The 26,529-nt window shown below is 37.7% G+C and overlaps 4 protein-coding genes across 9 annotated transcripts; 1 reads left to right on the top strand and 3 right to left on the bottom strand.

The window, feature by feature from the left end:
• On the bottom strand, positions 2,831-5,090 carry LOC18776874 (zinc finger protein CONSTANS-LIKE 6). The gene is made up of 2 exons (XM_020564681.1): positions 3,787-5,090; positions 2,831-3,462 (listed from the first exon to the last, which is right to left on the bottom strand). The coding sequence occupies exons 1-2, from the start codon at positions 4,924-4,926 to the stop codon at positions 3,160-3,162; spliced, it is 1,443 nt and encodes a 480-aa protein (XP_020420270.1). The 5' UTR covers positions 4,927-5,090; the 3' UTR covers positions 2,831-3,159.
• LOC18776262 (lysM domain-containing GPI-anchored protein 1) lies at positions 6,916-9,007 on the bottom strand. Of its 3 annotated transcripts, XR_002271849.1 has the most exons (6): positions 8,210-9,007; positions 7,898-8,012; positions 7,622-7,783; positions 7,485-7,516; positions 7,069-7,357; positions 6,917-6,992 (listed from the first exon to the last, which is right to left on the bottom strand). XR_002271849.1 is itself a non-coding variant. In XM_007209989.2 (5 exons), the coding sequence occupies exons 1-5, from the start codon at positions 8,871-8,873 to the stop codon at positions 7,134-7,136; spliced, it is 1,197 nt and encodes a 398-aa protein (XP_007210051.2). In that variant the 5' UTR covers positions 8,874-9,007; the 3' UTR covers positions 6,916-7,133. The 3 variants fall into 3 exon arrangements, 2 of the variants coding, with proteins under 2 accessions (XP_007210051.2, XP_020420101.1); XM_007209989.2 differs by having other exon boundaries at positions 6,916-7,357; XM_020564512.1 differs by having other exon boundaries at positions 6,916-7,354.
• On the top strand, positions 9,535-14,019 carry LOC18775880 (carbon catabolite repressor protein 4 homolog 5). 2 transcript variants are annotated; one of them, XM_020564511.1, is made up of 14 exons: positions 9,535-9,930; positions 10,181-10,344; positions 10,485-10,550; positions 10,645-10,697; positions 11,053-11,134; positions 11,498-11,544; positions 11,645-11,732; positions 11,896-11,988; positions 12,103-12,135; positions 12,228-12,325; positions 12,502-12,634; positions 12,966-13,051; positions 13,169-13,253; positions 13,694-14,019. In XM_020564511.1, the coding sequence occupies exons 1-14, from the start codon at positions 9,639-9,641 to the stop codon at positions 13,745-13,747; spliced, it is 1,374 nt and encodes a 457-aa protein (XP_020420100.1). In that variant the 5' UTR covers positions 9,535-9,638; the 3' UTR covers positions 13,748-14,019. The 2 variants fall into 2 exon arrangements, with proteins under 2 accessions (XP_020420100.1, XP_020420099.1); XM_020564510.1 differs by lacking the exon at positions 13,694-14,019 and having other exon boundaries at positions 13,169-13,672.
• LOC18776549 (ethylene-responsive transcription factor ERF118) lies at positions 15,324-17,823 on the bottom strand. 3 transcript variants are annotated; one of them, XM_020564418.1, is made up of 4 exons: positions 17,627-17,822; positions 17,167-17,426; positions 16,948-16,973; positions 15,324-16,813 (listed from the first exon to the last, which is right to left on the bottom strand). In XM_020564418.1, the coding sequence occupies exon 4, from the start codon at positions 16,762-16,764 to the stop codon at positions 15,676-15,678; it is 1,089 nt and encodes a 362-aa protein (XP_020420007.1). In that variant the 5' UTR covers positions 16,765-16,813; positions 16,948-16,973; positions 17,167-17,426; positions 17,627-17,822; the 3' UTR covers positions 15,324-15,675. The 3 variants fall into 3 exon arrangements, with proteins under 3 accessions (XP_020420007.1, XP_020420005.1, XP_020420006.1); XM_020564416.1 differs by lacking the exon at positions 16,948-16,973 and having other exon boundaries at positions 17,627-17,823; XM_020564417.1 differs by having other exon boundaries at positions 15,324-16,973.

Raw genomic sequence — 26,529 nt, 5'->3', positions numbered from 1 at the left:
AAACTTAATTAATTTTAATCTTAAATTCTGATAAGTTCTCAACCAATTAAATAACTGACCCGAAAACAATTTGAATTAAATAGTATTTATATTTAGAACCACATCCCACGTATGCAAAAACATTTGTGCAAGTTGGGCTTGACCCATGTACGTTTTTTGCTTAAGATGTTTCAATTGGGCTTTCACTTAGGCCTACCCTAACCTGGGCAAATGCATCTGTAGCCCAAGCTCAATTGGTCATCCACGGTTGCTAGCCCATCTCCATGCGCATTGATTTTGACCAAAAAATAATATAGGACAAACTGCAGTAAACCCTCCAATTTATAGGGTCATTTATGAGTTCATACCCGATTTTGGGGACATTTACAAGTACATACTCAACATCGCGGAAAACCTACAATTTGCCCCCTCCGTTAACAAGACTGTCAGGAAATCCGTTATCTGCCTACGTGGAATTTGTGGAACCCATTTTTTAATTAAGTGGACTCCACATAAGAAATAAAATTAATAAAATAAATGAAAAAACAATATAAAAAAATCCACCAAAAAAAAACCTCATCTTCTCCCATTTCCCCTGCCTTCCAGCCTGACCTCCAACCCACCCTCCCCACAGCTCTGCCCCACCTTCATTAGATCTGACTCTCTCCAATCCAAATCAAGTTGCCATCTCTCTCTCTCTCTCTCTCTCTCTCTCTCTCTCTCTCTCTCTCTCTCTCTCTCTCTCTCTCTCTCTCTCTCTCTCTCTCTCTCCCCTCGCCCCTTGGTTTCACCTCCATGGGGCATGGTGACTGTCGCTTTCTGGAATTTGACCCAGTTGGGTGTGAGACCCATCTACGTGCTGGAGATAAAGGGCAGCAGCAGCAAACAAACATCTCCTGATTTTTACCATCATGGTGATGATGGGGGAAAATAAATGATGATGATCTTGCATCAGCATCGAAAGTGATAAGGACGCGTATCAAGGTAACAACATGCATGGGATTCATCTTCATCTCATCAATCCAAATCAAATCTACCCCCTTTGCCATAAATACTGCCGTTTTGGGAAATGGATGAAGAAAAATCGCCCAAAAAAAAAAACTCAAAGATCATAGCTTTCTTAGATGGGTTTGTTAGAAACAGTGAGAAGCATTCGGTTTCTTCAAATTTTCACATGCTTTCAATGTGTAGTAAGCAACCAGTTTTGTGCAAATTCCATTATAATTTATATGTTGGTGTTGGCATATGTGAAAAGTTTGAAGATTCGTTTGCGTTTTGTAGCATTTCAGAGAGCTGGTGATTCTGGGTCCAAGTTATCAGTTTTGTCTTGTGAGCCTTTGTTGAGTGCTTTGTTGAAGGAAAACGGTTTTGGGTATGTTGATTGCTTGTATAGATAGGTGATTAGGAGGAGAATTGAGCAAGGAAAAGGACGTTTTGTCACATCCCTGGACCAACTCCGCCATAGCACGATATTGTCCGCTTTGGGCCCCCCTCTCTGCCCTCATGGTTTTGTTTCTGGGAGCTCACGAGCAACTTCCCAGTGGGTCACCCATCCTGGGATTGCTCTAGCCCCCAACTCGCTTAACTTCGGAGTTCATACGACTCCGAAGCCAGTGAGCTCCTAAAAGGCCTCGTGTTAGATGGATGCGGGTGTGCACATATAAGGCACATCACCCCCTCTCCGTTGGTTGATGTGGGATCTTACAATCCACCCCCCTTAAGGGCCCGACGTCCTCGTCGGCACACTCGCACCACACGGCAGAGTGGCTCTGATACCAAATTGTCACATCCCGGGACCAACTCCGCCGTAGCACGATATTGTCCACTTTGGGGCCCCCCTCTCTGCCCTCACGATTTTGTTTCTGGAAGCTCACGAGCAACTTCCCAGTGGGTCACCCATCCTAGGATTGCTCTAGCCCCCAACTCGCTTAACTTCGGAGTTTCTACGACTCCGAAGCCAGTGAACTCCCAAAAAGCCTCGTGCTAGATGGATGCGGGTGTGCACATATAAGGCACATCACCCCTTCTCCGTTGGTTGATGTGGAATCTTACACGTTTGTTCTTTGATTGAATTTTTTTATTTTTTTATTTTCTATTTGACTATCAAGGATCTGGTTGCACGGCCCCAAACCTCTTATTCAAATATCTTTTTGGACATAAATTTACCCACGAAAAATATATTAACTTGTAAATTAGTGGTTTTATATTCAAATATCCATATTATGATGACACTCTTGTAGTGTGTGGGAAAAACCCTTATCCTCTTATAATTTAAAGTATCGTTTTTTCTTATTTTTTATAATGACATTCAATCATTCATCAATAATTCAACGTCGTTGTTTAGCTAAGGAAGAAGACCTCATTAATCTCATTCCTCCTAGTCCTAACTATAATTAGCATTACAATTAGATCGAGTTTACCAACAAGAGAATGAAATTTGCAGTGGAAATAACAAGTCTGGTGACTTGTGAATGAATTTGGTTCCTGATTTTTCCATTTTTGAACTTATATATATATGATCGCTATGATATAAAACCAGAAATCAAATTCAAAATAGTAAAACTGAAGATGACAACTCGCAACAAGATTTTTTTTTTTTCTTCTTTTTTTTTTTTCTGTATAATGGGAATTGAGGCTCCAGACAGACATGCCTTGTTACAATGTGTGGCTCTGTAGACAATAGCTTTTTTGGACATAAATTTACCCACGAAATTGACTTATTAATCAACAGTGCATGCACCATCTTATTAATTAAATTAAATTGGGGCTGATCTTAATGATATGAAAACAAAAGAAGATTAAGTTATGCTTCCGCAAAGAAAAGAAAAGAAATTAATGTTGCTCCCCAGTCTACTTGAATTGCTACCTACTTTACTCTTTATATATAAAAAATAAAATAATTCAAGCAAATTAATACATGGGTTTTAATTCCAAGTATATGGGAAGGAGGTTCTGACTTTGTTCAGTGAAGCTTGGAAATTCCAATGGATGTGTTACTTAGAGTGTAAGCTACCAACTTACAACTTACTTCATTTATTGTGTAAGTGCAGGCCTCCCTCCCATTGCATACATCAAATGTTAGTCCTCCTCCAATTTTGCCATGAAATTAATTAAACAAGACAAGCAAAATTGGGTGGTAGCTCATGAAAATTTATAATTATTATATGCTAGCTGATCCTGCTATTGATGGATGAGGTAGGGAAATGCAGCTGCTGCAGTCTTACTACTATTACTAGAACTACTGCCCACAAAGTTGGAGCTGCTTGTCCTCTTAACAAATCGACCTTTCATCCTAGGCCTCTTCTCTGCGTTCAGCTTCCTTACTTCGTATCTTATTTTCTTTGAAAACAATCGTGTCCTTCGCTTCTCTCTGTACCTTGAAACCCTTGCTTCTCTTCCTCGGTCATCACCTCTTCCACCTACACATCTTGCACTCTCTCCATGTCCATGTGGCTGATGAATTTGATCACTCCCCCGCATACCCTGCAATAATATATATATCTCCCCACAGTTATATATAGTTAATTAGTTTTAACTTTTATGTACACATTATCAATGTGTGAGCCTCATTGCATTGTGTTTGTGTTTCTTCTTCAATATTTATATGTACATAGTCTACTTCTAGACCACACTCATTAATGCACTTGTTTTTCAAATTTCCCTATTGTTACAGCAATCACATGCACAACAAAGAGTACACACCTGAGTAATTCAAATCAGTATGTTTTGTTTTGTAGTATAGTAGATCTAGAGTAGGACCAGAAAATGCACAGAGAGAGAGAGAAGAAAAAAGTAGTATTGTTTTACCATGCAGTCTAGCCAGCCATCGTCTGGGTTAAGCTCCGGTCGAGTTCCAGTCGTCCATGGAGAGCCTTGGTTTGCCCAGGCAGTGATGATTGCCTCGTAATCAAGCCTCAAACATATCTTCCTCTTCATCATCATCTGCTTGTTATCCATTAGTGCCACCTCATCACTACTCCGAGCTCCCATGAGGAAGACCACCTTCTCCTCCTCACCACCCATTGGCAATGGTGATGATGATAATCTAAGTTCATAATCCGAGTTCCAATCCAGCATTGATGGATTGAATTCCATTCCTTCAGCTTCCTCTTCAACCTTCACTGCTTTCCTGTCTTCATTTATGTCAACATTCTTCATGCAAACATCCACACCCCCATTTCCTTCTAATTTGCTATCATCTAATAGTCCCAATACTCCTTTGATGTCACCAGAATCTTCATCATCAAGTCCTCCACCAATCAGGTTCTCAACATCTGCAGCAAACTCAGCGAGCTCCATATCTGATGGTAGAAAGCCTGGCAAATTATCCAGCTCATTTCCTCCATAATTATTATTATTGTTCTCCTCATCATCATCACCAACTTCATGATGGTTTCCCCTTCCCATCTCAGTTACCTCATCATCAAGATTAATGGCACTGGTGCTATTCCCAACTTCATGACTTGACATGTTGCAAAGCTCAGCTGCAAAAGGGTCATAGATTGGGACCCTATACAGAAGCTGCTCTAGATCTTCATTCTCCTCATCATCATCCATGTAATTAGCTTCTTCGCATCCAATCTCCGGCACGAAAGGAAGAGGAGGGTTTAAACTTACTTTCTCTTTATCATCTTTGGCCATGAATGGAGGCTTATTATTGTGGCGTGGAGTTCGTGCCTTGCGTGTGAACCCCTTGTGCCAAGCCGGTGGAGATTGGTCCGCGGCCAGTAGAGTCGACTGATTGGATTTGGAAGATGCAGCTTGGAGCTTAACCCTCTCGTGTCTGCTTGCTAACTGGTTTGCTGAGTGCACTGAGCCATCACATCTTTGGCAAAGAAAAGCATCATCAGCAGCACAAAACCATCGAGCACGTTTAATCAGACAGCTATCACAAGCTCTAGCTGTGTTGCCTCCCACGGCATTTGCAGCTTTCTTTTCTGTGATCATAATTAATTTGCAGCTGCAAAAGTGTTTGATAAAATTAGAGAGAAGTGTTTTGTGTTTTGTGTTTCAAAGCCAAGAAAAGAATGCAAGTGACCTGCCTTACAAGTCACAACTCACTAAGGAATATTGAGGTGGAATCACTTATTTATTTAGGGGCCCAAATGGTTCAATTATTAATGCGTGTGGGGACTGGGAGAGAGGGTGAGAGATAATGAGGAGAAGACCCACAGCAGCGCTTTTAGTCTTTCACCAGTAGCCCATGCAATTGTTTTGGTGGTTTGCTACGGAGGAAGAGGATGCTGCTATGCTTCTTTGGGACCCATAAGGAGGTCATATCTCACTCCTGATTGGCTAAACTTCTGATGTTGATCTTATTCTCTCAAGTCTGATTGGTTAAAGGGTAATGGAGGGATCCAGGTGGACCCAACTGGAGAGAAAAGTAGGGCAAGGCCACAACTGGACCTCTTGTGTGTTCTGTGTTGTGGAGGTAAGAGAGTGTAAAAAATTGAGTAAGACCCTTTTGTTGCTTAGTTTCTAGAATTCAATAATTCATATTAGAAGAATTAGACCCTTTAAAAACTCTTGTTTTTGGTCCCCTCCCTCCCTATGGTTGCTTTCAACTCTCAACTCTCTTGTTGTGGTCCCATCTCTCACTCTCACCTAAAACCACTCTCCTCCACCTCTCAATTCTATTGTCACTGTGCAGGTCGTTACTTCTGTTGTAACTTGTAAACGAATCTGAGTCTCAGTTAGAAAGAAAAATAAAAACATAATTGGAGCCCACATCCTCATGTAGTAAATTAACATCAAAATATCTTTTTCCTCAACTAAGCTTATGCTTAAAGCCCTTTTATCATCCAGCATTTTAATGGTAATTGATTCACACCCACTAATTTCATTTCATCAATGCCTTATCTGCTTATATGTCATTGCCCACAATCGTCGTTAGCACCAACTTGTTTGACTTTGCTGATCCAAAAATAGAAAGGAACTACAGCACATTTTCACATACTTGGCTAAACTTGTGTCTTGTGTGTGATGACTTGGTAAACAGACAGATTAAAAGTTAAGCCGACATTAGGCTGAGAACTTGCCAATCAAGATAATTAAGCTTGTGCTTGGGGTCAGGCCAAGATTAGAATGCTGCCAAACTTGTATAAAACCATAAACCTGCCCATGCCACGCACAGACACACAGACAGAGAGAGAGAGAGAGAGCATCCTGGTTTTTCACAGAGAGTACTCTTTATTATATAAAAGATGGTATTCTAATGAGGAAGAAGAATGATGGGTTTGACACATAGTAAACAAACTGTACCTGCAAATTTATCATCCATACATATATGTATGGAATGGACTGGACTGGACTTATATGATGTTGAAGAACAACAAGAATATATAGTACTACAATGTTATTGTCCATTTGAAGATGATGGCTTGAAATCTATCTAGCTAGCGAACTGATGATGGAATGGCAAGATCAAGTTAGTTTTTGACACGTGTATGCTCTAAGTGGGATGGCGCATAAATCAAAATTTTGGGTTATGATTTTGAGACTGCAAGCATTCCCCTTATGTGAACATCTAGTGCAACTGAACCCAAGCAGAGATAGGTGCCACGTTTGATTTTTGGCTTGGGGCCATACAATAACCAGTAACGGAACTCCACATATATACATTCATGGTGGAGATTTGTGTACTGTCACTATCTCTCTCTCTCTCTCTCTCTCTCTCTCTCTCTCTCTCTCTCTCTCTAATGGATTGCTGGAATCATTTAGACTTTGTCAATCAATTTGGTTTAGTTGGGTTTTGATCAAACACAATTCCTTGAGTTTGAATTGGGCTGAATGTGAATATTATCTTAGTGGGCTAGCTCAGGTGAACCCACGCCCATTAGGGCGAGTGCAGTAAATTTGTGGGTATGTTAAAAATAAGACCCGGAAACTAATATGTTACAAATTTTTGATATAATCGACATTGAGGGTAGAGAAATCGAACCTAGAACCTCAGGTGCATGAATAAATGATATTAACCACTAATATATTACAAGTTAAAAGGATACAAATGGAAAGCCTAAAACATTACACACGTTGCTGGTTGTGACATTCTGTCTGCATCATTGCCGTGGTTGAGCCTCTAAATGCAAAATATGAATTAAAAGATTTTGAGATTTCATGGCTGTGAGCCTTTACAAGAATTGGCATTATTTTGATTACAAGAAGAAAAAGAGAACAACCAACAAACTGTAGGATGGAGCATGAGTAAGCAATGTGCTGTAATTAGGAATGTTTGGGTTGTGTGTGCTGCTAGGACCATAAGCACTTACTCCCATAGGTGGATGAGCAGATGGCAATGGTGATGGAGATAGTGATATACATGGAACTATAGGATTTGGAGATTGCTCTGCTGACCCTGCGCTGTAATCTTCTCCATCTGCTGCACAAAAACAAAAACAAAATTAAGTAAAGAAAGAAAGGAAGAGTCTTTTTTTTTTTTCATCACTGAATAAGTTTAGAATTCTAAATACATACATTGGTAGCTACCAGAGTAAGGGGATTATTACCTGAGCAGTTGGCATGAGTAGAATTTTCCAAACTGCAATGAAAAGAATATAAAAGCATTTTGTGAATCTTTCTGAATAGAAATTTAGAAATTCACTCCATGAATTTGTGGATAAAAATCCTGTGTCTTACTATCTACCTCCTGAAAATCTTGCGGCCATTGTGGCCTCGATACAGACATGTGCTGACATTACAACCAATAGCATTTTGTTGGATAGACACATCGCCAATGAAAAGATCAGATTCTTTGCACTGCAGATGAGAGCATGGGCCGACAATGCCGGATGGAGAACAATGCAACCTGATCATTTCATTCAGTATCTTCTCAGGTTTATATATGTAAAGTTTGCAAACATGAAAATATGGTAATTGCAGCACTAAAAATCTAAAAGCACTTTTTTGCTTGCTTGCTTACTTGAGACTGCTTGGTCTGCAGAAGCACTTTATGCAGTCGTTGGCAGTTAAGGCGGTTGAACCATTTGGAACTATTAAGCTCTCATTGTACCAGTTCAGATTTGCTGATGAACATGCTGCATAAACGCTGAGACTAAAATTAATTAAAATGAATTTACTTCATATTTGTACTAAAATTCCACACTTATTTTACCAAACACATGCAGTTGATAACATGTTGACCAGTAAGTAGATAATTATATGGCATGTTACAAACAACAACCTACCTTTCTGCTACACAAATCTTAACAACCAAAAAGCCATACTAATTAACCTGAAAATGGAATAGCCAATGTGTCTCCGGGATCGACCCGCGGTTGATCGAGGCCGTTGATGCTCACCAACTCCATCAAAGTTGCGCCAAATTCCAGTCCAATGCTGCTCAAGCTCTCCCCACTCTGCACCACATATGACATGTACACAGAGGCAACCCCATTGTTGGTATTGTTAAAGCACGTACATGGCAACTGTATCATAATGCTCTGCCCGCTCGTCAATGGATTCTTGGGACCAATCCCATTCATGGTCCTAATTTGTTCTGCACTAACAAGCCCCCCATACCCTTGTGATATCAGATCCAAGCTGTCAGCTGCCTTCACAGTGTAGGCTATTATAGACCGTCTGATCCCATCCACGCAAGCACACGAATTGGGAATTTTGAGCAGAGATTTTGCCTGCAGAATTTGGTTGCCTGGTGATGGAATGGTCAAGTTAATGGAGTTTGCAGCCAAGACATCAAAGACATTGACTTGGAAGCGGTAAGCAATCTCAGAGAATTTTGAGTCCCAAGGGACAATGTAGGAGAGAAGAGAGGTGCAGGAGTCTGAAGAGGAGCATGCTTCTATTGTGGACTTGGCATGTGTTACTAGTACTAGCAGTGTTGGGGAAAGAATGAAGATGAAAACAAGAAGTTGCTCAAGCTGGTTTGATCTCATCATCTTGTAAATTGCAAAGTTGCTAGCTTTTACTTGTGGGTTTTGAAAACAGTAGCAAAGATCCTATCTTTTGTCCAAATTTTTGTTTTTCCAACGGATCTTTTGTCCAAATTTTTTATTTTCTAATGGATCTTTTGTCCAAATTTTTGTTTTTCTAATGGTTTAATTTGGACTGAAGTTGTTGGGTGTATACATCATAATTTATGAGACATAGATGGGTTGGTGTGGTGTGGCAACCATTTTGATTCTAAATTTCTTTAGCTATAAATATGCACATTTATGTACTGCTATGCTATAGGATAATATAGGCCATGGACATTGTCAAATTAGACCAACCAGTCTTTGGCCCTTGGGTGTTTCCATGAGTAGCTAAGCAATATTCAATTCTTCCATACCCGTTGAAACTTGAATTGAATTCCTTATTGCCCGTTGGTATTGGTGTACTCTTTTTTTTTTTCTTTTTTACTACAAGCGATATCCTTACACCCGAGTTCATACGTACGACTATTTCCACCCCCAATATCGCAAAAAATTGGGCATATATTCTTTTTTTTGAAAAATAATAATAATTGGGCTGGAGATCTTGAACATTTTATTGGGTTGGGCCATATTACATGTGTACGGGCTAAGAAGCTTATAACTTCATTGGACCGTCTCTAATTCATCCCTGTCCTCATGACGCCGTTAACGATGCTCGGAGCAACCGCCATTCTCCGTCAAGGAAGCGCATACCGATATTGAGCGCGATCCTCTCACTCGCCACCGCTAATGAAACAGTTAGGCAGAATGGAGGGAAATGGCGATGTGCGGCCTCCGAAACGTAAACGATATTCAGTAAACACAGAAGTAGAACAGCAGCCTCACAAAATTAGGCGCGGAAGAGTTGAGTTCGAAACAGAAACCCTAACCCGAGAACCCGGCCCGTCGTTGTCAACTAGGTTCCAAGCCCTTTCTCCCTTATCTCGGAGGCATAGGAAGCCGCAACAGAGTCGAGATGAGAGAGAGAGCTCCCGGCAGTGGGCTTTCTCTCCCTGCAACTCTTCTACTTCTACCTATAAAGGTGAAATATCAAACTATCAATTACTGTGTTTGGCGGCGTTCAACTGTCCAATTTGAACTTCGCTCAATTTCTTCAAGCACAGACTTTTTTCTTAGGATTGTGTGTTTGCTGTGTGAAAGACTGCAATTAGCTATTTAGTATGCTCAGGCAAACGAGGCTCTTGAGTTTTAGGCCATGGAATGTTCCTGACGTCTTTAAGCTTAGTTCCGTGATGATCATCTGCTAAATTTGTATCTTATTCGTTCCGCAGATAAATTTGTGGTTGTTTCTTATAACATTCTGGGTGTTGAAAATGCATCCAAGCACCCAGATTTGTACTATAAAGTCCCACCCAGATTCTTGGAGTGGGGCCGCCGCAAGAAGCTTATACGGAAGGAGATCAATCGTTATAATGCTAGCATCATGTGTTTACAGGTAAATTTCAAACCATCAGGCTTGTAGATAATATGATATGTGTAGAGTAGAGTGTGAAATTGACCTACTTTTTACTTAACCCCAATTGCAAACGGTCTAGAATGGTATTTCTTTCTTATTATTCACTCGTGTGGCTGTAGGAGGTTGATCGTTTTGATGATTTAGCTCATCTTTTCCAGAAAGATGGGTTCGAAGGTGTTTACAAGGTGGCTTTAAATGCTCATTTCTAAATTCTAAGTGTGTAATCACTTATCAAGTACCTTCTTATCGACATATATTACTGATAACAAAATATCCCAGGCACGCACAGGTGAAGCAAGTGATGGATGCGCTATATTTTGGAAAAAAGAAATGTAATTGCCCTTTTCAAAGTGAAAATTACTTTGATTTCTAAGTTTGAATGATGGAGTAGATCCTACCCAATCTTTTTTCATATTAATAGTAAATTTTCCTTTACTTCTTTATAAATGGTTAGATAGGTTTTCCTTTGATATTCCATTATAGAAAAATATTAGTTGTTTATAGTTTCTTGAGGTTAACTGCAAATGGATTAGGTACTCTTATGAAATTTTCATATATTAAATGCATACTGTTATTGTATTCAGATATGGGGTTGAGCATGTTCTCACAATTAGTATCACTCTTATGTATGATCAATTTATTTACCTTCTATATTCAGCTTTTAGCCAAATCAAATTCTGAACGCAGGTTTAGCCTTTTGCATCAAGAAAATATAGAGTTCCAAAGTTTTGGCCTTCGTAACAATGTTGCCCAACTTTGTGTTTTAAAGGTAAGTGTAGCAGTATTTAGTGCAATATGACTTACTTTCCCTTTCTTCTAGGTGGTGCTAACCCATAAGTTGAAATGCACGTTGATGTGTGGCATATTGATTCACTTCTGTGTCATGCTTTCATGTAGCACATTGTAGCAACTTGTGTTGAAGTATGTGACTTATGGTGTGATCTTTTTACATATGTGACTTATGGTGACATCCCTGGTTAAAATATTAGCCGCTGCTGATGTTGAGGAACCCCTTCTGTTTTATTTGTGTTTCTTTGATGTGGAAGGCCTTTTTTTTCCAATTTAAACTCTTGTTGGTTAGCTACACAGAAACAGTTTATACCTTAATGTTTCTTGTTTTCCGTATACGCAGAGTAAACAAAATCAATTAGAGTCGGAGATAACTCCCCAAACGTCGGTGTAAGTTCTAGTTTATTGTGTTTGCATATCATTTGTGTAGAATGTGATTTAACTTCAGATAATGGTAGGTCAATTCACTCACTGATGTACATACATACAGGAGTCCATGCACCCAAAACAGAAGCGTAGTGATTGGCAATACGCATGTACTATTCAATCCAAACCGTGGAGACATCAAGCTAGGGCAGGTATTCTCTACTGTGATTTTTCAGAAATGTGCGAGATTCTTGCAGCTTGTCATCAATCGCTATCAATGAAAACTTGTCAAATATTGCTCTCTGTTAGAGCTTTGTGTTCATTGTTGTCACTGTGGTTATGCATTGATATAACTTGTAATAAACAATGGCGTAGGTCCGTCTGTTTCTTGAAAAAGCTCATGAGCTATCACAAGAATGGGGCAGTATCCCTGTTATAATTTCCGGAGATCTAAATAGTATCCCACAGGTGAGTTCTTGCTATGATGATATTATATATTGAGCAGATTTGATTCACATGATCCATGTACTATTTTTCTCATTGTCACTTTATACCTGATTTCTCCTTTTGTCAAATGGTCAGAGTCCTATGTACCAGTTCCTGGCTTCATCTGAGGCGAGTCCATTTTAGCTTCTCCTGCCCCCCTTTCTTTTATTTCTGCTGTGTTTCATTTTAGATTATGCAGTTCTTGCTGTATTTTGTTGCAGTTGGACATCCGACTACATAACCGCAGACATATTTCCGGACAGGTTGACTCTGGATCAGAGAACATATCCTTCAGATCTCAGAATGGGAAAGCAAGCAGGTACTTTTGAAAAATGTTATATAAGAACTCTCTCTCTCTCTCTCTCTCTCTCTCTCTCTCTCTCTCTCTCTCTCTCTCTATATATATATATATATATATAGTATGCACTGCAGTGAGAAATCTGATTTTAGAAGGGAAAAGAAAAATCTTAACTGCATTCTGTATTGGAGATGCAGTATTAGGAAATATATTTCAAGGCCATCGCAATATATATGGAATGAGGAAGAAGTAAGGCTTGCAACAGGCATTGAAGGAGCCACTCGTCTTCAGCACCATTTAAAGCTTTGCAGTGCATATCTTGGAGTACCTGTAAGTCTTCACTCTTCTCTTCAATTTTCCAACTCATATTTACAAAGTTCCAATCAACTTCTTTAAACAATATTTCCAAGCACTTGATGTGGATAGTGTGCCGTGGGTCTCATAGACATATCTGATACCGCAGACGCATGTAGTCAGATATGACAGTCCCCTCGGCCAAACACTTTTTATCATAGTCAATTAGGCATGACATGTGTAATTGTCCCTTTGGAGGATCCAGAAAATGCACACCTTAGAGTGGGAGTTGTTTTATTAGAAATTTACCAACCTTTTTATTAATTATTAATACAAATATATGTTTTTTTTTGGGGCCTTTCTGCAGGGTAGTTGTAGAACCAGAGATAGGTGTGGAGAACCCTTGGCAACATCGTACCACTCCAAGTTCATGGGAACTGTTGATTATATTTGGTATGTCTTTTTTTCTTTTTGGTTGGTGGCTTATTTAGTATTCCGTTGGGGTGTAAAAGGCACAGCTTCACTGTTTGCACTTAAATAATTTTGGTTGCTGATATCATTGCGTGACAGGCATACAGAGGAACTTGTTCCTGTCAGAGTCCTTGAAACCTTACCAGTAAACATTTTAAGAAGAAATGGAGGACTCCCTAGCAAAGTATTTTCTATCTTCAATTACTTTTGCTTTATCAGTAATACAGCCTGTAAATTATAGGAGAATTAAACTTAATGTTGAAATTAGTATATGGTTTGAATGAAAATGGGTAGATTATTCTGAACTGTGTTAAGGTGCTTGAGTTATAGTATCGTGAACTTCTTCACTTTGTTAAAGACAGTAGAAAAGTGAACTAATTGAAGGGATAAAAGTGAATTACTCCCAGAAATTGGCCTAAAAACTTGGAAGTGTGATAAGGTGGTAAGGTGCTGGTAGAATTCTTCTTGAACTAATCCCAAGAAAAGTGGAAGTATTTGCCCTGCGTTTTCTGAAATTATATGTTTATTAAGATAGTATGAGCTCGTCAATGTTGTAGAGTGTTTTATACTCAAGATTCCATTCTTTGTTTATTTCTCTCTCAAGATTGAAATTTTGGTTTGCAGAAATGGGGTAGCGATCATCTTGCTCTTGTATGTGAACTGGCTTTTCGTAAATGATAGCAGTAGGACCTGACTACTACCATTTCTAAATTCAAGCCATGGATGGACCAGACCAGACCAAACCAGACCAGAGGAGGTGGCCTTAAGCTCCCTCCTACCATTATTAATTCTAATCCGGCTATCTTGGGATTTTCATGGATGGCTGTATTTGTTGAGGAATTGAATATGTATGGGGCCTTTTGGCCATTTAGGGTGCTCCAAATTTTATTGGGGACCCAAATACTAATGCGATGATCGCTCAAAGTCTAAATTATGGGCATTTCCGTCGTGTGCTGACTTGTAATAATCCTGATTTATTGAGTTGAGATAGGTGATAAAACTGATAATCTTGCACCCACCAACTTCAATAAAAAACCCAATCAGTTTCAAAGAAGAAAAGTCTATGAGAGACGGAGAGAGAGAGAGAGAGAGACAGAGAGAGAGGTAGGTTTCAGATTACAATTTTCCATCCTCTCGGTGTCACACTGGTTGGAAACTTGGAAAAATATATGACAAACACAAGGGATGAAGGAAAAGTCATTACCCGCTTGATGTTTCGTGACAAGGGGTTCTAAATAGTCATCCGATCGATTAAAATGTTTAAATTCAATAATTTCCACAACACAACCCGTAAACTCTGAACCCAAAGACAGCGAAGGAATAAAAGGAGAGACAAGAATCATCTCATTGGAAGAAACAAAAACAGTGGCTTGACTTGAGTCTGAGATGGCGTGTCATTTAAGGCTGACCATATGGCAAGCCAAGGCGGCTAATTGAAGTGGCCTTAGAGCATCTCCAACTGATATGTTAAAGTTGATGTAGAATGAAAACTGAAAGTTGAAATGTTATTTTTGACATTTCAAAAGTAAAATGTTAAATAAATATTTTATTATTATTTTTGACATTCTAAAAATAAAATAGAGCGTAAAACTATATAAAATGTTAAATTATCACATTAATTATTAAATTTAAATTTAATATTTAATATTTAACATCCTCTTGAAGATGCTCTTATTAGATATGCTCTTATTAGCTTTAGGTTTGCTTTCATTTTCACTTGATAGACCCCTTTCGAATCCGCATCCTTCGCGAACCATGATTTGCCGGCCCCACTTTAAAGTGGTTCCATGGGGTCCTAGCCAGCCATCCATATTCATAATGCTGACAAATTAATTTATCCAAATTAGGTAAATTGCTATTTAAGTAATTGTTAAATTGAAAAACAAACGTGATTAAGAAAAAAGTGTGTTTCAAGTTCAACCCACCTTCTAGATATCAAATCCACCCATTGCTTGCTTTAAGAAAAGTCACCTTTTGAATTCTTGGTTGCCATGTCAGAATTCTCTTTTCTTATAAAATTTAGCAGTGCATCTTTTTGTTCATGAAATGAAGCAAGGAGATTCTATTGACTGCTAAATCGATTATCCTCCTATGAACTCGATCTAATAATTTATTTGCTCTCAGGGCCTATCTATATAACCTGCTTTCCCTAACAACATCCACATGTTTTAGAGGCAACCATTACCATTGTGGCTGAATTCAAAATTTAGTCAATCATACGAAAAATTACCAAGGGAGAGAATAGACAGAAAGAGAGAAATAATGTAAGATGCCATCTTCCAAGCTCTTCCTGAAGTATAGTATATACTAAAAAAATAAGGATGAGAACAAATTTAAACTCCAAAGACTTTCTCTTCTGAAAGCTCAGATTCTCAATAGAGCAGAAAGGCACTTCTACTGGATCAACTGGCGACATAAACAAGGTCCAATACATAATAACTTACTGAAAACACATACCAGTCTGAGAGTTGCAAAATCTTGGACGGCCGCAAAAAGCACAATGAAAACCCAAGAACTCTCTCATTACAAAAAACCTCAAGACTGCTCAAACATTTCCTGAGCTTTTTATTGTGAGCATGTCCTAGATATATAACTACTGGTAATTCCTAACTACAAAACTTCATGGGCATGCCATGTTCAGGTTTTTGATCAATCCAAGCAAAATCCTGCTGACCAAAATCAGAGTCGAGAGCGGGAAGACAGATAACCTCACCATTTCCATCATTGAACGCAGGATAATCAACTATGTCACTCATACCATCAAAGAACTGATCCAAACTGGAAAACACGTAATTTTCACCACATCCCAAATCCAACTGTTTGATATCTAATGGCAACATTGGCTGTACAGGAAACTTTAAAATGGATAGTTCTTCTTCAAAACATGGTTGCACGCTGCCTTCTCCCCCAAAAACTTCCACGCTAGATTCTTCTTTCGCCTGTTTGAGTCCAATACCGAGTGAAGCTGTACCAGATATTTCAAGCACGGATGATGGTGACGGATGACAAAACACACGTTCGGCTTCTTCTGCTGAGAAAGTTTCAATAGCAGCATCACCCGATGAATCCTGACTCTCCTCTGATAAAGGAATGCCTTGAAACTCATGCTTGGTCCTCTCAGTTAATTGAAAACTCTCAAAAGCACCCTTATCCTTATCTGATAACTGCAAGTTTTGATAGTCCCTCTGAGTCTTTCCCAGTGATTGTATACTATCAAATTCGAGCTTCTTTTTCTGATACACAGCGGCAGCCTCCTCTGCAGTAGCAAAAGTTCCAAGCCATTTTCGACGCCGTTGAATTGGATCTCGAATCTCAGCTGCATATCTTCCCCATTTTCTGCGACGAACTCCCTTATACATGGAAGAAGATCTTTTAGTTTTCTTAGAGTCATAAAAGTTCATACTTACACCAATTTTCCCTCTGTTGGTCTTGCAATGGGATAAGACATCTGCAGATGATTCATATTTTGTATCTACAACCAAAATCTCGGAAACAAAGCGCTTGTCATGCAGAAGTCGGTCCTCCTTACCATCATATTCCTCATCATCACTTGAAGAATCGGTGGCATCAGGATCATTGTATATAATCCGAATTCTCTTCACGGAACTTGTATTCTCTTCTTTGTTTGGTTGCTTTGTCTTCAATTTGTTCAACTTCACATGTTGATTCAAGACTAGAGTTTTAAAGCCCGGCATTTTTTTCAAGTCAAAACTCCGAAAGCCCAAAGGCAATGCAAAAGGAAAACTACAGGAAAAAGAAAACCAAAAAAAAAAAACAAAACAAAATCTTTTTCAAAACTCAGTCTCAAGAAAAACCCAAAACCCTAAAACACCTGAGTCCTAAAATTGAAATGGAAAATTGTTTTCTGAAATAATCACCAAAGCACTCTAATCCAGAACAACTCCTGCACCAAGTGTAAAAGAAAACAAAAGATCAAAAAAAAAATGACAACAAATTTAAGAATTTAAACCCATCAAAACCCATGTTATGACATTCCACAAGCACACTATCAATGTTCATTCAGATATTGGATATGATAGGTAAAAAGATAGCACATAATATTACACTCAAAACAGTAATAAATAAAACCCACATACCTTTTTGATCTTAATGGCATGGAAAAGAGAGGTGAACTCTGTTTGAGGGTGTGACCGTGAGACCAGTATTGCATGCAAAAGGTGGAGAGCAAAACGAGTGTGCAAGAGAGACAATGATATGAGGTCCAGAGCTTCTTCTGAGCTCCAGTCAATAGATGAAATCGAGACGACATAAATCCTCTGTGTCACCCTCCCCTGTTTCCTCAAGAAGACCTTATCTTGGCTTGGCGGTACAGAAAACTTAGCAAAAAGGAGAGAATCTGAAATAATAATAAAACAAGATCAGAAACCCAAATAATAAAAAAGGCCCAGAATCTAATACAAGCTGAAGATTAGAAATCAATGGCCACAAAAACTTCCCAAAAGAAGTCTCAAGAATCATACAGAAAAGGAAAATAATATCTAGGGAAACAAATAGATAGAATCAGTGAAAAGGCATATGAGAAAGCTTGATTCTTACACAAGGAGATGATTCTGCTTTCTTGGTATTGTTTCTGAAGAAGACTGGAATGTGTCCTCTCCTCACCCTCAGGCTCAGCCTCACACACGCGCACACACGAGAAAAACCCAGTCTTTCTGAGTCTCTCTGCTCTCCCCTCAGTCCCCACTCCCCACCCTCTTTTTTCTTTATTCTCCAGGGACTAAAATGGTATTTTCTCCGAAGAGCCATTTAAGAGGGCAGGAGGACGACCGAATTGGAGAACAGCTTGGCTGCATCAGTTTTGCGTTACAATTACAATTCAGCCTTTTTTCCCTGCAATAAGACAATAGTGGGACCCCACAACAGTAACAAGGGCCGTTTGGTCATTTTAACGCTAATTTCAATTTGATTTTGAAGGATGGTTTACCGATGTAATTTTTTCTGATTAAAAAAAACTTATTGTAACGCTTATTTTGTAACAAAATTATTCATGTGTCCTAGTATGACATGTAAAACCAAATTTCTGTCCAAATATAACCAATTCCTGTTTTGAAACCGTCCTGCCAAACAACAGAAAGGGTCTACATTTTAAGGAAGAACAACATTAAATTAATGCTAGTATTTATTATGTCAGGGCTTATTTTTTTAATGTCAAATTAACGTTAAAAGGATTTATTACATTAATTTTTTGTTGTCAATGTCTTTCTTATTTTGTTCTTGGTCAGCAATTTTTAAGGTCACAAAACTGAGCTATCCCATCCAATCCAAGTCCCAACTATGGAAGATATCTCCGAGAGAGCGGGCTGTTGTAACTCGTATGTTTCGATTAATTTATCCGTATTGGGTTTAGGGTTAGGTCACCAACCAAACAAAGCCATAGAAATCACATATGAGCTTACCCTGACCCAGCTTGTGGAGGCCCAACTCCCAAACATCAGTGGCGTGCACGTATTTAGAAATGCAGCCCAAGTGATTGTGCAAACAAACAGTATAGGAATTGTTGGCCCAAGCTGAACCCAACCCAGGCCCAATTCTATGTTTCCTGGGTTGGAATCCATGCATACTGAATGAAGATAGATGAACTGATGAAGAAGATGACAATACCAAGGAAAAATAGTTAATGAGGAAAATTCAAAAAGCAGCCGACTCTCTTTCTCTTGGTTTGTTTTGAAATTGAAAGCATAGGCAGGCAAGTAGGCAGCTTTCACTGTCGTCGCTTTTCCAAAGAGTTTCCTCGTTATTTCGCAAATTTTTGTACTGGCCCACCCGATTGCGTCTCTTTAGAAAATATATGGGCTTTTCACATGTAAACTAATAAATAGGGCCAAAATATTTTTCAAAGTACAATAATGCCATCAGTTTTTTTTTTTTTTTCCTACAAATCATAACGTAGGTGTTTCAAACATCATTCAAATTAAAAAAATATTACAGCTGGCCCTTCTTGGGTTTTTTTCTTCAATTTAAAGGTTTTAGAGTTTATATATAAATGCAATGTAAGAAATGGGTTTTATTAGAACTTACGTAACAAAGGGTTAGAAGAGACATAATGTCGTTAAATTAAAAAAAATATGAATTCTCAATAAGAAAGGTCCTAACTGAAAAAAGGAATTCTCTTGAGTTGAAACCAAGCAAAGTTAATCCTACGATGACTATTAAAGAAAAGAAGAAGAAACTTCTACTATAGAAAGAAATGGTCAATTAAGTATACAAGTTCAATACGAAAAAGATTGTATTTTTAATAGAGGAAATAGAAAACGTCTTGGCCTAAGATTGAGTTTAAGTTTTCTCATTTTAGAAAACATGAACGGCTAGTCTAGTCTAATTCAAACTTTTGATAAAGTAAGAGGAAAAGACTGAGGGAGTAGAGTTGATTTGAATTGAATATATATTAGGATATTAGGCACTCACCCTCCATTAGAAATGGGTAGTGAAAAGTCACATATACGAGTTTTATGAAGGTTTGAACTCAAAATCACTTAAAAGCACACCAAAAACTTAGGTCAATTCGCCTCGTCCAACAAGCCATTTGACTAAGTTGTTTATAAAGACTTTGAAACCCTATTATTTATTTGTACATGCTTGCTATCTAATGTAACATTGGCTTTTTTTTTTTTTTTCTTCCAAGTGTTGTTGATTGATTATAATTAGGTCAATCTCACACAATGAGCTCTCACTTCATAAGATAAGATACCATTCGATTCGAGTGAGTTGATGGTCGAATATCGTTTTGCAATAAATAAGAGTAAATTTAGGTTTTACCCATAAAAAAACTTTCACTTTTGGAAAAAGCCAAAGCTTTTTCAAAAAAGACAGAAAAACCTCTCAACTTTCAAACCAAAGACATGCAAATGTAAAAGATTCCTTAGGAAATCAAAAAATAAATAAGGGCAATTTTGTCCATTTCGGATTCTTTTAAAATTTTTCTCTCTCCTTTGGGCTTTTCCAAAGTCTCCCATAAATAAGTGACTTGTATGTCGGTAAACACAGATTCCTGAACTTTTTTAGACGTGAATGAATGATATGCTGCTTTAATATTCTTTCTTTGGTTTTTATTCTGTATACATGAGAGAGAGAGAGAGAGAGAGAGAGAGAGAGAGAGAGAGAGAGAGAGAGAGAGAGAGAGAGAGAGAGAGAGAGAGAAGCAAAAAGAAGAGAGAAGAGGGTAAAATTAGACGTGTGTGTTTTTTTAAATTTACAGTAGAGTTGCAGGTAGACTGAAAGTGGGACAAATGTAGCAAACAGACAGAGGAGAGGAGAGGAGAGGAGAGGAGAGAATACTGGTGGCCGGTCACAAAGTCACAACAACAACGACACATGAACAAAGCTTTTTTCCATTGGCTTCTCCTCCTGGATCATATCAATCTATTATCATGGTTTGAGACGGGCAGGGCTCTCCAGTCCAGTCAAACCGAAGCTTTATTTACTAGGCCCCACTCAATTTGAAAACTTAACACCTCCATTCGTACTGTTCTGTTGTACTCTTAATTTGCAGGTCGCCCTGGCCGTATTGTTTCCTTTCATATTTAGCCATCCCATCCCCGCCACTACTAAAGGTGACAACAATTTCACCAGAAATTTCGTCCTTGTTCCCCAATTCATTCAAATTCTAAATCACAAACCCATAATGATTTTGTAACTTTACATCTCCTTTATTTACACCCTATTATTTTCAACATATCTTAAATTCTCTCTCTCAATATCACTTGTATAAATACAATATATATATAAAAATATAATATGATTAATGTACTCTACGAAAGTCATGATTTAAACCCCCAAAATTACTTAATTTTCAAAAAAGCTTATATTGGGACATCATCATGAGAGCATTTTCAAGAAAGATGTCAAATATCAAACATCAAATTTAAATTTGTTGACTGATGTGACAATTTGATATCATACATAGTTTTACACCTCACCCAATATATCAAATTAAAATATTATTTTATTACATTAGTGTTGATTTATTTATTACTTTCTTAAATTAATGTATTTTTATATTTTAGTATTAAGAGTAATCCATTAATCAAGTTAAAATACTTATAAATTAATTATAAAATGTAACATAAATACAATTAAACCAAAAAAAAAAAATCATCCATCTCCATGTTGGTTGATGAAAAGAACATAAAAAAGATCAGCATAAATTTTCAACGGTAAAAAATCCAATAATATAGTAGTGTCAAGTGACGATAACAAAGGAAAATAATTAAAAAGAAAAATAATAATGAAAGCATATAATGACAGCAGATACATGAAATAATAACTAGAAGAGAAAAATTATAGATAAGTATTAAATGAAATGATAAAGCCACAACCAGATGGGCAAAGAAATAATAAATTAATCAAAAGACATCTCTAGCACTTGACGGCAATTTTGACAGCGGAGGCTACATACACCATTCCGCGTAGACTATAGCAATTCGGTTGGAGTAAATTTCAACTGTTATTTTTATCCGTTAAAAGAACCACATAGGATTTGACATTTTATTTGGAGATGTTCTAAGGGATAAAAAGTACCCACCAAGCTTTTTTTTTGTTTTTAGTTTTTGGTCTGGCACCAAGCATATTTCATTAGGACATATTTTTGATACTTTAACTCAAGATGTACTTTAATTATCCAAAAAAAAAACTTTATTGTAATAAGAATAATACTGTTTTGACATTCCCATCCCAACCAATAATACAATGACACGTGAAATTTTTTTACTAGTGTCATTGCGCTATTGGTTAGGGACATAGCAAAAAATGTTATCTCTGTTTGCAAAAAAGTCTCTATCCTTATCACTATTTTCAATACTTGACATGTGTCTGTAGACATAATCACTGTGAACAAAAATATCGTATGAACTGCTAATTGTGATTAGTTTTCATTTATCCATTGAATTGTGTTGTGAATGGTTAGACGAACAAATCACACTTTAGTTAGCTTGGCTACCCTACCCCCCACAATAATCAGATTAAATGGGCCCACACTAGGGTAAAGGTCACATGCATCAATCCAAAGGAATACAGTGGTTGGGTGGGTTACATCAAGCAATCACGTGGTGGGTGCTGAGGTACACCCTATTATTATACTCCAAAGCCACACCGTAGCGAGCCACATTGGTTTGATTTGATTTTCAAAAAGGATTAAAAAATGTTGACCTAAGCGCAATGAGTCGTCTTTTTTTGGTCCACTCGAATCATCGCGGAAGAGACCAAAGTTGCTTGCGTTGTCCGTCCACCCACTCATACCCAAACCCCACGCGCCTCATGTCCCACTACCCCACCCCCACGAAATACAGCACAGCAAAATAGAAGAATTTTCGACGCGCGGATGGTATTGTATGTGTGGCGTTGTCAGTCATACGTAGTGGAGTGACGTCATTAGGTGGATCTCATCCAACGGCTGAAAAAAGGGATGGACTGCAAGAAATAAAGAAGTCGCCATCATGATGAGCAGAAGCACCACAACCACCAAGGAGAGAATATTGAGACACGCACAGAAAGGCTGTTGCTTCACTCTTTCTTTTAAATTGCGGCAACGAAAGCAACCCAGAACTCACAACTCATCTTTTCTTTTGTTTAACCGCCTTCAGGAAATATATAAAATATATAATGGTTTAAGGCAGAGGGGTTAATTTATAAAGATAGAATATTAGGTGGGTACAGTAGTAATTAATGGAGAGAAGAAAAAGGGTAACAGAGAAAGATGAAGAAGGCGGAGGGAGGAGGCCTAAGAAGCTGCAGCAGCAGCAGCCGCAGCGTCATGTGAATAATAATAATAAAAAGAAGGAGGAGGAGGAGAAGGAGGGTGCTGCTGACGTGGCAACAGAGGAGGAGGTGGAGGAGTTTTTTGCTATAGTGAGGAGGATGCAGGCGGCTGTCAAGTACTTTGAGAAAGCTGCTGCGAATACTACCAAAGGAGGAGGAGGAGGAGGAGGAGGAGGAGATCATCCGATTCAGAGCGGCTGGAGAGCTGCGTTGGAGTCTACAGAGCCGCTGCTGGCTGGGGTGGAGGTTGACGACGCCGCAGATCATGATGATCATGATGCCCATGATAATCAAGAGGCAGCAGATGCAGAAGCTGTGGTGGCACCAGATGATAATAAGGACGAAGGAGATGACGAGAATGGAGTTCTAGACTTGAATGAGGCACCAGACGACATCACGGAGGAGACTTGAATGATAATATATATATATATATATATCTGGAGATGGCTGGCTCTCTTCTGACTTGCGATCATCAGGGCATGCCTGGGCCGGACACGGGGAACTCCGGCCGGCTGAACTGAGTTGAAGCTGCTAAAGGTTTTTTTTTTCTTTAATTAATTTTTGTTGGGGATTAATGACGAAGCAAAGGTTGTCCTTAATTTTGTTCTCCTTTTAATTACTTTTTTCTAATTTCAGCTTTTTGTTTTGTTTGCTGGTTGGTTGGAACAGTTAATCAATTAAGTAATTTGTTCTTCATGTCTTTTTTTTTTTTTTTTTTTTTCTTTTTCTTCTGGGTTCTTCATGTCTTTGTGTTCTGTGTTGCTGGTTTTATTTAGCAATTATGGAATTATTATCTTAATATTCTTATAATGATAATTATTTATTAGTCGGCAATTTAGGGAATGAATGTGGGTGAGGAGGAACAAGACCCCACTGCCTGTCTTGTTTCTCCAAAACCACCTTGAAAATGCCAAGAGCCATTCCTCCACTGACCGACTCAACTCAACCAAATTAAGCCCGGCTTTGCAAATCTTATTTGGGCTTTTAAATAGAATCATAGGAAATATTTATATATAAATAAATTATGGGTCATGCTAGGGAGACCAACTTTAGATACCAACTTGTGTACCAACTCTCTAATAGAGGTGGAGCCCACCAATACAATGGGTCCCACACTCTATTAGAGAGTTGGTACACAAGTTGGTATCTAAAGTTGGTCTCCCTAGCATTTTCCATAAATTATATGCTTGGCAGGGCATCTTTGCTGGGCATGTTTTCTTATTAGACAGTTCGTAATTAAATCTTCTCCGATTCTGAGGGAGCAAGGAACCAGAGTCATAGGAAACAAGACACATGAAAAATAAATAATCTGTCATCATGAATCGCAAGACATGTTAAGATGTCATGGCTGATTAATTTAGTGGCAGAGCATAGGAGAGAGACTCACCTACAAGTACAGCTGGGTGTATATCCCATTTTTTTTTTTCTTTTTTTTCCTTTATGTCTTTCACGTTAAGAAGATGAGAGAGGTGTTTACGTAAGCTATTTCACTCACGTACGAGACCAGTTTTAATAATTAAAATAAACGGTGACCATTGATTAAATTAGTCTTCATTTTATACCAACTTTATAAAGTGAAAGCAAGCATTTGCACTTTAATCAACGAGAGGACTCAAGTCGTAGTTGAAGTTATCAAAACAATAATGGCATGTTTATTAATTCAAGGCATGTTTATTGATTCGTAACTGAATTAGGATGAATTGAATTAAAAATGAATTGAATTGATGGGGAGTTGAATACAAGAGAATTAAATTTTGGATTCTTATTGAAGTTATTTACTAAATCATATGGAATTAGAGTATGAGTAGTACTAATTACTAAAATTAGGAATTCAATTCTTTATTTTGTGTGGGCCCTACTTACTTTTTAATTCTTTGATGTGAAGTAAACGAGGGAATCCTCCATATGTGGAATTCAATTCCTGATTAATAAACACACCATAAGTTTCATAAGAGGCCGATATTCTCTCCAACTTAACCACTTACAAAGTTCATTATTAGCAACACTGATATTCTCTCCAACTTAACAATCTACAAAGTCCAATAGGTGAAGTTTTATCACAAAATATCTTGGTGATATTAGCAATGAAACTATTCATTATAAGTTATATTTTTTTTTAAAAAAATAAAATTATATTTTATTTAATCAAATTTTCGATTACTTATATTCCTCAACAAAAGATGTCATATTTTTTTAAGGTTTATTAGTCAGAAGATGCCAATCAAGTGTTTGTTCTAAGACAAATACATGAAAAGACTTGAAGCATATGGAGCAGGTACTTAGTAAAAACTGCCTTGGCACATATCCTAAGTTAAAACAAAGGCAGGCAACGCTGCATGAGTCATTATATATTCCATTTCTCGGATGTGCGAATACATATCATTTTACAAAATATTCGTTTATTTTGTGTGAGATTAGCCCACTTTTGAGCCTTTAGCCTTTAGGCTGAAACTGATTAGATTCTGCTTCCCTTACAAGCTATATATATACACACACATAGATTTCTTGCAACTATGGCTGTAAAACAAATTCCCTCGTCTTCCATGATACAAGGAATTGAGTGAGGGAGAGGGATCTTATGGTCTCTGTCGTTTCAATTTAGCCAATTTTGTCCATATAGTTTCGATTTGAAGCAATTCAAGGACAAAATCTTAATTTCTGTCAAACTTTTTAAACTTCCCTTAGTTGTAGAGAGGCAATTCAGTCCACAAATTATTAAATTAAAAAAAATAATTTTAAAATAAAAATAAAACATCTTTCTCCATTCCTCCTCCCTACCCCGACGCCTACCAATAGTCCCCACCCCACCCAACCCAGCCAGACACCACCTCCCTGTAACCAACCACCAACTCAGCCATTCAAGCTTGCCCCAACCTCAAATGATACATAACCATGCCTCGATATAGCAAAATCATACAACCACGATTTTGCGCCTTTTCACATGAACCACCACCAGAACAACATCTCTGCTTACCAAAACTCTACACCTCCGTTAACATTGGCTGTTTCAAAATTCAAAAAAGCTTCAAAATTTCAAACAAAACAATAAATAAATTTCACAAAGAACATGTTGAAGAATATAAGTCACAAATTGGAAACTTGACTAAATAAAATAAAATATATAATTAATAGTTTCACTACTAATGATACTGAGACCTTTTGTGATAAAACCTCACACCTACTGGGCTTTGTATGTGGTTAAGTTGGGGACAATATCGGTGTTGCTAGTACTGGGCCGTTGACTGCAGATCCAACCACCAATATTAAAGGCGCATTGATATCATCGATGACGTCAGCTAGCTGTTAGATTTTTATTTTTATTTTTAATAACCTTTTTAAATACTTTTAAATTCATTTTTGTTTATAATATATATATAATTAGTTTATAATCATTGGAGGTTAGAACCATTGATTGAAAGTTTTTTTTTTTATTTAAAATATTTTTAAATATTTTAAATTCATTTTGTTTTAAATATATATATATATTAAAATATATTGTCTCTAAATCATAGTTTAATTAAATTAAACAATACATAGTTTTGGAATATATGAGTGTTGTATCATATTTTTTCTCAAAATAATAAAATATGAAGGGCCCTAAAATATAGACATGCATGGATGAAAATGGAAAAATTTAGCCATGCACTATTCTTTAAAAAATTAATATTTTAGAGGGTTAAACTTTT

This window comes from Prunus persica, chromosome G5 (genome assembly GCF_000346465.2).
Source record: "Prunus persica cultivar Lovell chromosome G5, Prunus_persica_NCBIv2, whole genome shotgun sequence".
In the NCBI taxonomy this organism is placed as follows: Eukaryota; Viridiplantae; Streptophyta; class Magnoliopsida; order Rosales; family Rosaceae; genus Prunus; species Prunus persica.
The sequence above is the reverse complement of the archived record's forward strand: the minus strand, read 5'-3'. Positions and strand labels throughout refer to the sequence as shown.

What these genes read in the sequence shown, in the direction of transcription:
- LOC18776874 (XM_020564681.1), bottom strand. Translation starts at nt 4,926, where the DNA reads ATGATCACAGAAAAGAAAGCTGCAAATGCCGTGGGAGGCAACACAGCT. An exon ending in ATGGCTGGCTAGACTGCATG is followed by an intron (nt 3,463 to 3,786) that starts GTAAAACAATAC and finishes ATATTATTGCAG; the next exon opens with GGTATGCGGGGGAGTGATCA.
- LOC18776262 (XM_007209989.2), bottom strand. Translation starts at nt 8,873, where the DNA reads ATGATGAGATCAAACCAGCTTGAGCAACTTCTTGTTTTCATCTTCATT. An exon ending in GGCCGCAAGATTTTCAGGAG is followed by an intron (nt 7,517 to 7,621) that starts GTAGATAGTAAG and finishes TTTTCATTGCAG; the next exon opens with TTTGGAAAATTCTACTCATG. An exon ending in TACTCATGCCAACTGCTCAG is followed by an intron (nt 7,358 to 7,484) that starts GTAATAATCCCC and finishes GTTTTTGTGCAG; the next exon opens with CAGATGGAGAAGATTACAGC.
- LOC18775880 (XM_020564510.1), top strand. Translation starts at nt 9,639, where the DNA reads ATGAAACAGTTAGGCAGAATGGAGGGAAATGGCGATGTGCGGCCTCCG. An exon ending in GGTTCGAAGGTGTTTACAAG is followed by an intron (nt 10,551 to 10,644) that starts GTGGCTTTAAAT and finishes AAAATATCCCAG; the next exon opens with GCACGCACAGGTGAAGCAAG. An exon ending in ATAACTCCCCAAACGTCGGT is followed by an intron (nt 11,545 to 11,644) that starts GTAAGTTCTAGT and finishes ACATACATACAG; the next exon opens with GAGTCCATGCACCCAAAACA.
- LOC18776549 (XM_020564416.1), bottom strand. Translation starts at nt 17,339, where the DNA reads ATGTCGTCTCGATTTCATCTATTGACTGGAGCTCAGAAGAAGCTCTGG. An exon ending in ATGCCATTAAGATCAAAAAG is followed by an intron (nt 16,814 to 17,166) that starts GTATGTGGGTTT and finishes TTTTTCCTGTAG; the next exon opens with TTTTCCTTTTGCATTGCCTT.